This window comes from Rhincodon typus, chromosome 25 (genome assembly GCF_021869965.1).
Source record: "Rhincodon typus isolate 14 chromosome 25, sRhiTyp1.1, whole genome shotgun sequence".
Classification (NCBI taxonomy): domain Eukaryota; kingdom Metazoa; phylum Chordata; class Chondrichthyes; order Orectolobiformes; family Rhincodontidae; genus Rhincodon; species Rhincodon typus.
In genome coordinates, this window is record NC_063356.1 from 4,874,981 (window position 1) to 4,888,363 (window position 13,383).

The 13,383-nt window shown below is 42.8% G+C and overlaps 1 protein-coding gene across 3 annotated transcripts in view; it reads right to left on the reverse strand.

Moving 5' to 3' along the window:
• Nucleotides 1-10,625: 10,625 nt before the first annotated feature.
• The window catches only part of kcnd3 (potassium voltage-gated channel, Shal-related subfamily, member 3), a 329,540-nt gene continuing 326,782 nt past the window's right edge, over nt 10,626-13,383 (reverse strand). For all 3 annotated transcript variants that reach the window (XM_048612098.1, XM_048612097.1, XM_048612096.1), the window contains one exon: nt 10,626-11,616. In XM_048612098.1, coding sequence (XP_048468055.1) covers nt 11,418-11,616 — 199 coding nt within the window. In that variant the 3' untranslated portion in view covers nt 10,626-11,417. The remainder of the gene's footprint in view (nt 11,617-13,383) is intronic.

Sequence of the window (13,383 nt, forward strand, 5' to 3'; positions counted from 1 at the left end):
GAGCAGGTACTGCTTGATAACACTATTGATGACACCTTCCATCACTTTACTTATGATTGAGAGTAGACTGATGGGGTGGTTATTGTTCGGGTTGGATTTGTTCTGCGTCTTGTATGAGAGATAGCTGGACAATTCTCCACGTTACTCATTTAAAATTGAGATGCATAGGAACTTCTCTCTGGAATTCTCTACCCCAAAGAATTTTGGAGGTTAGATCACTGAAAGTAATTAAAGAGGAGGTAGGTAGATTTTTGAAATGTTAGAGAATTGACTACGAGGAGCTGGTAGAAAGAGGAGATGAGGCCTGGGGCAAATCAGAGATGATCTCATTGAGCTGCAGGGCAAACTTTGGGGAATGAAGGGCCTACTTCTATTTCTTATGTTTCCTCCTGTCTGCAAAACAATAGTTTACCATTACTTTCTGATGCCTGATGTTTCACAAGTGTCATATCCTTGGAGCCATGGGTTTCTAAGATGCCTTTGGAAAATTACATCTAGAAGGATAACTTATGAAATGTCCATTGAAAAAAATCTGTATGCACAACATCATCTGCACTTCACTCTCCTTACCTCATGAAATACTCAATTAAATTTGTCAAACTCACCTCCAGGTACCAGATTTACCTCCCATCCCTTTCTCAAACAGCAGTGTAATAGTTTTAATATTTTCATTGTATTTCTTTTATCATCATTGTGTTATTTCTTCAAGGAATTCTATAAAGCTGGAGTTGATTAAATTTTTTTTTTAGCTACTTAGGAAGACTTTGCCAATATTTTCCCAATTAAAGGATAGCCAAAAGTTAGAATCATAGGATTTTATGGCACAGGAGAAGATTAGTTCATTAGTGCCAATTCTTGGAAAGATTTATCCAATTAGTCACACTTCCCTGCTATTTCTACATAGCCTTGCTAAATTCTTCCTCTTAATTATTTATCCAACCAAAGGACTGTAAGAGAATTTGCTTGGGCAATATAGAATCCCTACAGTGTGGAAACAGGCCCTTTGGCCCAACAAGTCCACACCGAACCTCACAGCATCCCACCCAGACCCATCCCCCTCTCCCTGAACACTAGGGGCAATTTAGCATGGCCAATCCACCTAACCTGCACATCTTTGGACTGTGGGAGGAAACCCACACAGACACGGGGAGAATGTGCAAACTCCACACAGACAGTTGCCTGAATCTGGAATTGAACCTAGGTCCCTGGTGCTGTGAGGCAGCAGTGCTAACCGTGCTGCCATACTTCACAGCATCCAGAAACCAGAAAATGGAACAAGTTCCTCAGCTTGTCGATGGCATCGACTATCTGGGTAGTCTGTCCACATAGATTCTTTCTCTAAATAAACATCAAAAACTGCTTTAAACAGTCATAACAGTGAAAACAGAAGGAAAAGATCTATGATGACTGTGTTAATCAGTTTCATTGTGATAAAGAGATGGCACAACACAATTAATCTAATGGACTCCTCCATGCTGCAAACTGCTAGACTTCTAAAATATTTTTAATCACCTGTTTGACATGTCAGTGTCACGACACATCTCTAGGGCAGGTGGGACTTGAACGTGGATGTGTCTGACCCAGAGGTAGGGACATTACCACTGTGACACAAATCCCTTACTCTTACAGTTCTAAACTTCCAAGGATTGAAACGTCATGTAAACTATTTGAATACAATATGTTTTGGGTCTGTGTCCCGGGATCAACAGTAAGGTAAAATAACCAGATTCATTGTACCTTTCTTGGGTTGACATTTAGCACTGTTGCATGGACCCAGAGTGTTCAACACAGAGAGGAGAGAAAAAGGACAAAGTGGAGTGTACTGGACTGTTACAGGGTGTCATTGGATGTGGAATCTTTTTCCAAAATGTACTGAATCAATTTTTCTGCCAATTCCTTTCCTGCCAAACTTTCCAAATTATTTGTATTTTTCCTTCTCAAATTTCAAAGTATTGGTCAAGGATTAATGCACAATCTAAAATGTTTTAATTAGTCCCTCATAATCCATTTATTGTGTAGACAGGTGAACAACTCAACAGTTGGGCTTCCTCAGAGGAGATTTGCTGGAATTGATTAAACTAACATCTCCACCCCATCATCTCCCAGTGAAGACTGCCTGCTTTATCAATGACCTTCCCTCAGGCTTTTTTTTCTCTTTATTCATTGATGGGATGTGGGCGTCACTGGCTGAGTCAGCATTCATTGTCCATTCCTAATTGCCCAGAGGGCAGTTAAGGATCAGCCACATTGCTGTGTGTCTGGAGTCACATGCAGCCCAGGCCAGGTAAGGATGATAGATTTCCTTCCCTGAAGGACATTAGTGAACCAGATGGGTTTTTCTGACAATTGAAAATGGGTTCAGGGTCATCAGTAACCCTTAATTCCAGGTTCTTTATTGAATTAAAATTCCACCATCAGCCATGGCAGGACTTGAACTCAGGTCCCCAGAACATTGACTGAGTTTCTGGATAAACAATCCAACGGCAATACCACTAGCCTCCCCCTAGGCTGATAAGTGACAAGTACCAGGCAATGATCATCTTCAATAAAGGAGCATCCAATCATCGCCACTTGGCATTCAAAGTTTCACTATCAAAGTCGTGGAGGTTACCAATGACCAGAAATTGATTGGACCAATAGCTGGGGGTTCTGCAGCAAGCAGCTCATCTCTAGTTTTCCCAAAGCCTGTCCACCATCGATAAGGCATGAATCAGGAGTTTGATGGAATACTCACTCCCCACTGGTTGAGTTCAGTTCCAACCTCGATAAAGCAGCTCAAGGCCATCCAGAGCAAAGTATCCCACTTGATTGGCACCCTATCTAACACCTTCCATGTTCACTCCTACTGCTGATGCACGATGGCGGCATAGTGTGCCATCTACAAGATACACTGCAACACCTCACTCCCTCCCTAACAGCACTACGGGTGTCCATACATCACATGGACTGCAGCGTTTCGAGAAGGCAGTTCACCACCATTCTGTCAGGCAGTTAGGGATGGGCAATAAATGTTGGTCCAATCAGCAATACCCACGTTCTGTGAAAAATAAAACAAAAACTGGGCTCTTAGTTTGTCAGCAGCTAGGGTGTGAATCATTTCCCTGAGGATATTTATCAGAACTGGAACCGGAAGGAGGGACTTCAGTTATGAGGAGGAACGGGAAAAGCTGGCATTGTTCTCCTTCAAGCCGAGGTGTTTCAGGGAAGATTTAGGAGAGGCATTCACAATTAAGAGATGCCTGATAGAACAAATTGTGAGAAAAGCAAGGAGTAGCTATGTTCTGGAATGTGTTTCATGATGAAACATATTGGATTGTAATTTTCAAAGAGGAATTAGGTAAAATATTAAAAAGCAAAGATAAAATGGCTGGTGATGGGAAGAACAGTGGTTCATACTGGTCACTTTTAAAGAGCTAGGATAATGACAATGGGCTGAATGGCCTCTTTCAATGATGTGGGGCTCCATGTAGATATTATAAAGTTGATTCGCCAATCTTATACTCTGTCCTCAGAATGTGGCTCAGTGTGAAGGAATTGTGGGAGATTACCAAGTTCCCATTGACAATTATTTTTAACTTTGGCTGATCCTTGTGAAGAACTTTCCTTTGTGAAATAGTTTATACCTTTGCCTCAGACAAGGTTTCTCTTAACTAAATGTGGGCTTTGGCTCTGAACCTCACTGGGTATGCCAATAGTTATTGCCCATCCCTAATCGCCCTTGAGAAGGTGGTGGTGAGCTGTCTTCTTGAACCACTGCAGTCCATGTATTGTAGGTAAATCCATAATTTACAAGGATTTACAATGTCCAGGGTTTTAACCCAACATCACTGAAGGAATGGCAATATATTTCCAAGTCAGGATGGTGAGTGGCTTGGAGGGGAACTTGCAGATGGTGGTGTTTCCATGCATCTGCTGCCCCTGTCTTTCTAAATGGTAACAGTTGTGGCTTTAGAAGGTGCTGTCTAAGGAGCCTTGGTGAATTTCTGCAGTGCACCTTGTAGGCAATACACAGTACTGTCGCAGTGTGTTGATGATGGAGGGAGTAGATGTTTGTGGACATGGTGCCAATCAAGAGGGCTGCTTTGTCCTGGAGGTGTTGAGTTTCATGAGTGTTGTTGGAGCTGCACCCATTCAGGTAAGTGGAGAGTATTCCATCCCACTCCTGACTTGTGCCTTGTGGATGGTGGACAGGCTTTGGGGAGTCAGGAGATGAGTTACATGCTGTAGGATTCCCAGTCCCTCATCCGCTCTTGTCATAACTTTGTGTCTGGTCCAGTTCAGTTCTGGTCAACTGCCTTAGAGATGGTGGTGATAGGCTGTCTTCTTGAACCGCTGCAGTCCATGTGGTATGGAGACATCCACAGAGCCATTAGAAAAGAGGGTGCAGGATTCTGACCCAGCGACAGTGAAGGAGTGATGATCAATTTCCAAGTCAGAGTGGTGCATACTTTGGAGGGAAACATAAAGTTGATGATGTTCTCATGCACCTTCTACAGTGGGTGGTAGAGGCCACGGGTTTGGGAAATAATGTTGGAAACACTTGTCAAGTTGTTGCAGAGATTGACAGAGGCATCACACTTGGTGACAAGGAGGATATCTCACCACTATCAAGTTTATTGATCTCTTCTACTGTACGATGAATACAGAGATCATCTGATGCTGAGAATATATGACCATAGGCACTTTCCCTACATTGTCTTCCTGTTGAACTGTGATGGAGAGTTCAAAAAGCTTTTTCATCTTAGTCTTCAACAGGAAGGCCTCAATACAAATATTAAAAATGAGACTAGTTAAAATAATACAGACACAGCACATAGATCAGAAAATTAATCCACAAGGACATGAAGCCATTCTAATAGCCTAGGTACATTTCACATGATTGCTACAAGTGGGTTGCAGTTGTGTCCAAATACTATGTTTCAGCTCATCCGATCAGAGTTAGGATGTAAGAGTGGCAACATTTAGGATATTGGGGCTGAAAAACAAAATGGAACTGACTTCCCAATCCAGAGATGGGGATGGACTTTCTTCAGATACGTAGTGAAGAGTGAGATTATGAAGATGCACTGAAAGGGGTGGGGTGAATGTGTACAGATTCACAATCTGTGATGATCCACACCAAGCATCAGCTTAATAAAACAAATAAAAATTGTGTTTTGGACATGATAACTCTCTGTTTTGAGTTTCCATATGCAGCTTTGAAACCAAATGCTGTTCTTGAAAGAGAACGGGGAATGGGCAGGAGGACGGATTGTGTGAGAAAGTGGAATGTGTGGGAGAGGGTGCAAGGAGGGAATGGGGGAAGAGGGGAATGTTTTTTCGAGAGGAGGTGAGGGGGGTGATTTGGGATGAGAGGGCAATGTGAGAGAAAGGGTGTGAGGTGGGAATGGGGGAGGGAATATGTGGGAGAGGAGGTGGGGAGGGTAATGTGGGGGGAGTGGGGAATGTAAGGGAAAGGGTGTGAGGGGGGAATGGGGAATGGGAATGTGTGGGAGAGGAGGTGAGGTGGGTAATCTGGGGGGAGAGGGGAATGTAAGGGAGAGGGTGTGAGGGGCAAAGGGGGCAGAGGGGAATTTGAGGGAAAGGGTGTGGGGGGGAATGGGGGAACGGGAATGTGTGGGAGAGGAGGTGAGAAGTGGGTGTGTGGGAGATGGAAGCAGGTATGAGGGGTGAGTGAGGGTGGGTGGGGAAAGGGAGGGGAGTGGGCTGGAGAGGATGTGGTGGGTAATAGGGAGAAAGAGTGTCTGGGGAAGACAAGGTAGAAATCATACTGATCAATGACTTATCTGAAAATATGGGTGATCTGAGTCCTGAAGGCCATTTTATTAATTTGCCTGCAATTTATTTAAAACTCAAACAAATCCCAAAACAATTAATGAGTACTGGCTTTTCCTTCTGACTGGTTTCCATGGTGAGGTTTCTGGTTGAATGTGTGTTCCTCACCTTCTGGCAAGTTCCCAAGGGGAGGGCTCGCAGAAAAATCATGTGTCAAACGTCCACTTTAGGGCTCATTTTCAGGACTTGTTTGCATTTTCCTAGTGTCAGACCCACTCACTCCAAACTCCCACCCCACTGAACCTGGAAGCCCATAGCAGTACGGTGATGGGGAGGGGGGGTGTGGTGGGGAGGAGTTGAATCTTACTAGCCCAGTGAGTGATTCACCAGACCCACAGCCCAGGCAAAACCATTCCAGTGGAAGAGTTTCCCCCCACACAGAGTAACTGCGGGCTGTACTGAATTGGCTTTTTGATGGTGCCTCCATTATGACTGCCCTCACACTCACTTTCTTACCTCAGCAACACCTACCCTTCCCAGTGAGGCTGGTCAGCACTGGGCCATATCACATGGTCTCCTACTTTGGGAACACCTTGGTTAGATAGTGAACACAGGAATCTAACTCACATGAGGTTGTGTTGATATGCACCCTAATGAAAATAGCACAGGCTCAGGTTCCTCAAATGGTCCCAGTATTCAATTCCAAATGCTGAGGGTAAAATGTAGACTGATGATTCCTCATTGTAACTTAGTGAACCTCCCTGCTCCCCTAACTCTGATATTTGTGTTATTATCCTCTCTCAGTGTATGGAAGAATAACCTTTAATTCCTGGTTTCATTGCGGTTGGCTGGGGGCAGGTGTGGAGGATGAGATTGTCAGTGTCTGGTGGGGCATTGGAAGACAGTTGGTGGCGCTACATCGAGAACCACTGAGATGGTGTGATCCTGTTTCATACACAGTGAATCCCATTACATTATTGGTCCAAAAGTAAATAATCATGTCCACCATTCCAATAAAATATGGGAATAAACAAAGATATTCCTAATACATGAGATGTAATAATCAGGATAATACTTTTGTCACACTGAAGTCCCTAAGTTTTAATTCTTTATTCATTAACAGGATGAAGGCGTCACTGGCTAGGCAGCGTTTATTGCCCAGAGTCAACATTGCTGTGGGTTTGGAGCCACATGTAGACCAGACTAGGTAAGGATGGTAGTTTCTTTCCCTAAAGGATATTAGTTAACCAGATGGCTTTCCCCCAACAATTGATTCATGGTCATCATTAAATTGTTAATTCCAGATATTTTATTGAATTCAAATTCTACCATCTGCCATGGCCAGTTCCAAACCCTGGACCCCAGAACATTACCTGGGTCTCTTGATTAACAGTCCAGCAATAATACCACTAGACCATCATCTCACAATGCTATATTAGTTAAGACTAATTACCCTCCCCTTCGCAATGTTTCACTTCTGACAGAGAAGTGTACTTCCTGGTTTCCTACTGACCTGGGGTGGTCCATGGCTGGAACTGAACTTACCCCAGACTTTAATTTGCTAACTCCAAGGAGCAGTGGGATCTCCATTGTCTGAACAGGGCATTTCAGAACATTATTGGACAAAGTTCCACAGAAAGGGGACTTGCATTTTGCCATTCCTCTCCAGCAAAAGAGAGCTGAGAGGAGATCTGATTGTGGTTTGCAAAATCATGAGTGGGTTGGACAGAGTTGACAGGAAGAAGCTGTGCTTGTAAATTTGATCAGGTGGGCCAATGGGCTGAGGAGTGGCAGATGGAGTTTAATTTAGATAAATGTGAGGTGTTGCATTTTGGGAAGGCAAATCACGGTAGGACTTATACACTTAATGGTAAGGTCCTGGGGTGTGTTGCTGAATAGAGAGACCTTGGAGTGCAGGTTCATAGTTACTTGAAAGTGGAGTCACAGTTAGATAAGATAGTGAAGACGGCATTTGATACGCCTGCCTTTATTGGTCAGTGCATTAAGTATAGGGGCTGTGAGGTCATGTTGCAGCTGTACAGGACCTTGGTTAGGCCACTGTTGGCCAATTCTCGTCTCCCTGCTAAAGGAAAGATGTTATTAAACTCGAAAGGGTGCAGAAAAGATTTACAAGGATGTTGCCAGGTTTGGAGAGTTTGAGCTGTAGGAAGAAGCTGAATAGACTGGGGCTATTTTCCCCAGAACTTTGGAGGCTGACGGGTGACCTTATAGACGTTTATAAAATGATGAAGGGCATGGATAGGTAGAATAGCCAAGGTCTTTTTCCCAGGGTAGTGGAATCCAAAACTAGATGGCATAGGTTTAAGATGAGAGGGGAAAGATTTAAAAGGGATTTAAGGGTTAAATTTTTCACTCAGGGAGTGGTATATGTATGGAATAAGTTGCCAGAGGAAGTGGAAGAGGCTGGTATAATTATAACATTTAAAAGGCATCTGGATAGCTACATGAATAGGAAGGGTTTAGAGGGTCATGGGACAAATGCTGGCAAATGGGACTAGATTATTTTAGGATTTCTGGTCGGCATGGACAAGTTGGACCGAAGTGTGTGTTTCTGTGCTGTACATCTCGATGACTCTATGATAACAAAAGCGTATAGATTTTTAGCAACATGCACATGAAGCAAGGGTAATGTAAGAAAAAATCTTTTCACTCAGCAAGTCACTAAGGTCTAGAATGTACAGCCTAGAAATGTGGTGGAGGCAGGTTCAATTGAGGAATTCAAGAAGGGCATTGGATAGAAATGGTGCCCAGGTATAGGGGGGAAAGGCAGGATGGGCCAAATAGTCTCCTTCTGCATCGTAGCACTTCTGTGTTTCTGTAATATAGTACAACTTACATGGAAGGTCTGCCAGCATCAGACATTTACCTCAGGGCAAACCCCAAGGAGCATCATTCACCATCTTCTCTCCAGTGTTCAAACTGAGCTCCCACCGACATTATGATGGAGAGCAGCACTACCATCATGGAAGTTAATGGTGAATGGGCGAAATGTTATGTTGCCTTGGTTCATGAAGACATCTCAGGGAAGATGTTGGGAATTAGGGCATGCACTATCTACAAGTTGCTGTTGAAGGGAATGGTTGGAAAATTGAAAACAGTATGTACTGGATTTTCCAACATGCTTTTTTTTATCATTCATTCATTCATTGGATGTAGGCATTGCTAGCTGGGGCAACATTTATTTCCCAGCCCTAATTACCCTTGAGAAGTTGGTGGTGAGTTGCCTTCTTGAACCGCTGAAGTAGGTTGACCCACAATGACTTTAGGGAGGGAATTCCAGGATTGTGACCCAGTGACAGTGAAGGAACATCAAGATGGTCAGTGGCTTGAAGGTGGTGGTGTTCCCATGTATCTGCTGCTCTTGTCCTTCTAGATGGAAGATGTTGTGGGTTTGGAAGATTCTGTCTGAGGATCTTTGGTGAATTTCTGCAGTGCATCTTGTAGAAGGTACACACTGCTATTTCTAAGAGTTGGTGGTGGGGGAAGTGGATGTGATGCCAATGAAGTGGGCTGCTTTCTCCTGGATGGTGTCATGTTGTTGGAGCTGCAGCCATCCAGGCAAGTGGGGAGTATTCCATCACGCTCCTGCCTTCTGCCTTGTAGATAGTGGGCAGGCTCTGGGGAGTCAGTGCTCCCAGCATTGTATTTCATTGCTGTTACTGGGTCCTTGCTGTGTATAAAGTTAGCTGTTGTTTTTCACCCCTAGTACAGAGATTAACACTGTAATAATAATTAATTGATTATAAAGTGCATTGAGATGCTCTGATGATGTGAACGCAAGGTATTTTATTGTTGACTTCTCCCCAGTTCTGCTGCATGTCCCCTTTGTTAGACATTTCTCCATATTTTTCAGATGGATTTTTCTTTGGGTTCTAACTTGCTGTAAGGGTGAACTGATAACAGTGTAGTGGACATCTGGGACCCATAGCCTGTCTCCTTGAGTTATGAATTGGGGAATTCACAATTTAAACACAAACCAATATTTTCTTATCTTTTACTTCCCTTCCTGTAAGCCTGACCCCTGAAATTCCCTCCCTAAACACCTCCATTCAACCTTCTCCTTAAAGCAAATCCTTTGACCAAATCTAGAGACATTTTACTGTGCTAAAAGGGCAATATAAATGTAAATTCTTGCTGCTATTGCTTGGGTGCTATTGGAAGGGCTAGCTAGTGAGTCGGCCATTGGCTCTGAAATTGCCTGACCATCTGATCTTTCTGTCCTTGGTCTCCTGCATTGTTTCAATTAATTCCTATGTTCAGTTTAAGAACAGCAGCTTATCCTTTGTTTAGGCTCTTTACAGCCTGTGGACTCAAGGATGAATTCAGTGATTTCTGATTACAATCTCTGCTTCCACTTACTTGGATAGCAGCTGTTGATAAATTGCTGTTGCCATTTACACCTACTTAAGACACTGTTTCTCTGGTTGTTCTTTTCCCATCTCCTTTCACTTTGTCCCATTATCCCTTCTGGCATTAATCCCTCATCCTGTCTTTCATCCTATAATAGATATTCCCTTCTGTACTTTACCTTCCCTTCCCTTTTCATTGGCTTGATTATAACCTGTTCCATCTCTAACTTTTTTCTGCTTCTGAAAAGTTAACTTTGTTTCTCTCTTCTGCAGACGGTGCCAGTTCTGCTGAGCATTTCCAGCATTTTTCATCTTTATTTCAGCTAAAGTCCTGGAAAGAGGAAGCAAAACATTTTGGGAATAAAGCAAGTCTGCAAGTTTTTGATTCACACTGAAGACTTTTTTTTTGCAAAATACAGAAACCGTTTCTCCTGAACTAAGTCTAATAAAGTCACACTACGTAAGTGAGAGAGTGAACGAGATGGTATTGGGAAGAGAGAAGAAATCAGTGCATGGAACGGCTTAATTTGCTGGGTACAGTTTTCTGCTCACAATACACCTACAGACTGTACTTAAACTGACAAACACCATGTTCACACGATGCTGCTTCTTGTCAGCAATGAACACTGAGATGTCACATGGATCAAACAGCAGAAATGAAAGCTCTTATTGTAACTACAGACCATAAGCAGACAAATTATCTGCCGTCAGGGCTAACAGCTGTCTTCTTTTCCACGTGTAACGCACACGAGAAACGTGTCAAAAAGTGGGGACTACAACAACATCTGGATCCTAAATCTCTTGTCTTTTGTGTCTTTTTTAAAGTCACTCTTCCACACGGGAAAAAAAAAAATCCTGCTTGCTTTTTTTCCCAAATAGGCTCACCTTCTCACATTTCCAATTTGTGAATAAATATTATCCATTTTAAACATCACCTAAATTAGGTACAGTACTTAAAAACGACGCAGTGCGGAGCTGGTTCCTTTTGTTAACTCCCAAAATGTCCCTCATTGAGTCTCTCCGGCGTTGGTCCTCTCGAGTTTCCCCCCGTTGTTCCTCTCATTGAAAATAAAAGACAAACAAATAATAAAACTGGATTGAAACTGTGCCGTTGCTTTGAGACGCAAACGCGGTGACTTCGGATCACCCTCCCCCTTTCACTGGGATTGGTCTCATTCACAATTTCCCCTCTCACCCTTGCCATGCGGTTGCCAGTGTCATGCTTGACGATGTGATCTTTGAGGTGACTGAGAGCTGGGCAAGGCTTTAATTTTACAAGGCAGACACTTTCACGATGTTACAGCTTGCGGCTTCCATGCTGGTACTGGACTGGTTGGGGAGGGGTAGCTCATGTCCCCCCTCGGGTGTAGTGCCGGGCGGTGTGGGGATACTGATTATCGCTGTGGCGATCTGCGAGCTCTTGTAGTTGACTCGCAGACCCTCCTCCGATTTGTCATTCAGGCTGGAGCGGCTGCAGTGATGCAGAGAGAGAGAGAGAGAGAAAACCCAGACGATTAATGCCTGCAACTGCAAATTGTCCGTGTCACACAACTACAGAGAGCAAGAGGTGACCATTCAACTCTGCTCGAACATTCAATGTATTTTTTATTCATTCACAGGATGTGGCCTTCATCGTTTCTTTATTTTTCTAATTCCACCACCCCCCCCCCCGCAAGAATTTGTATTTAAGAATCTGTACCTAGGTATTTTTGTACCCACTGTCCTACTATCTGACTGTAATGTTTATCCTTTTAACTTATGTCTTATTTCTAACTTATTCTATGAATCTCTGTAAGGTAATGTAACTGTTTTTTGTTTATTTTTCTTTTTGTATCTAAGATTTATACCTAGATATTTTGAACCTAAGATGGCACCATTTGAGGCAACATTGTAACCTTTCACTGTACTCCTGTACTTGAGAACACGTTACAATGAAACCTAATTCTAATTCGACCTAAGATTGCGCCTTAAGTGGTGACTTGTAAACTTTCTACTGTACTTGAGTATGTAGAGTCATACAGTACGGAAACAGAGCCTTTGGTCCAACCAGTCCATGTCAAACATAATCCCAAACTAAACTAGTCCCACTTGCCTGCTCCTGGCCCATATCCCTCCAAACATTTCCCATTCATGTACTTATCCATATGTCTTTTAAAGGTTGTAACTTTGCCCGCATCCACCACTTCCTTAGGATGTTCATTCCACATGCGAACCACCCTCTGTGTAAAAAAAATTGCCCCTCATGCCTTTTTTAAATCTCACTCCTCTCACTTTAAAAATCCGTCCCCTAATCTTGTGACAATAAAGCTAATTCTAATTCTAATTCAGTATTTAAATATGCTGCATTTATTGCCCATCACTAATTGCTCAGAGGGCAGTTAAGAGTGAACCACATTGCCATGGGTCTGGAGTCACATATAGGACAGACCAGGTAAGTATGGCAGATTTCCTTCTGTAAAAGGCATTAGTGAACCAAATATTTTTATATGACAATTGACCATAGCTACCTGCTCCCCATTAGGCTAGTTTTTGTAAAAAAAAAATCAATTTTTAAAAAATTTAAATATCACCATCTATAATGGTGAGATTCAAGCCCATGTTCCCAGAACATTTACCTGGAGCTCTGGATTACTAATTTCAGTGATGGTGCCTCCTCATTCAATTTGATCATTGCTACTCAACACATCAATGGCATTTACCCGCAATTGCTCCTTGTACTTAGAAAATCATTATCAGACAAAAGTCTATCCACCTCCGCTTTGAGATGTTCACTCGATCCCTAGCACCCACTGCATTTGTGGGGAGTTCATTCAGAATTCTATCTCCTTTGCTGTGAAAAGTGCTTCCTCATTTTCCCTCCTGAATGACTTAGCTCTAGTTTGAGGAATTTGACCACTTGTTGGGTTTGCAACTCAATAGCAAAGCGAAAAAAGAGACAGCTCTCCAAATGGAGGAATGTTTCATGATATTTATCACATTTTTGTATGCTTGGAACATTTTAAAAGTATACCTCTCTTTTGTTTCCCTGGTTTATTTCACTGAATCGTAAAACACAACAAACAGCTTGTATAAAATCCAGTAAATAGGTTATTGATAGGGCATGAGTATTTAAAGAGTCCACAAGTTCAGTGAATGTTAATACTTAATTGTGCTGTTTAAAGACAGGGAGGAGTGATATCCTGGTTTTCTGATTACCATTCACCCTTCAACCAAGAACAGAATGATCCAATTAACAGAC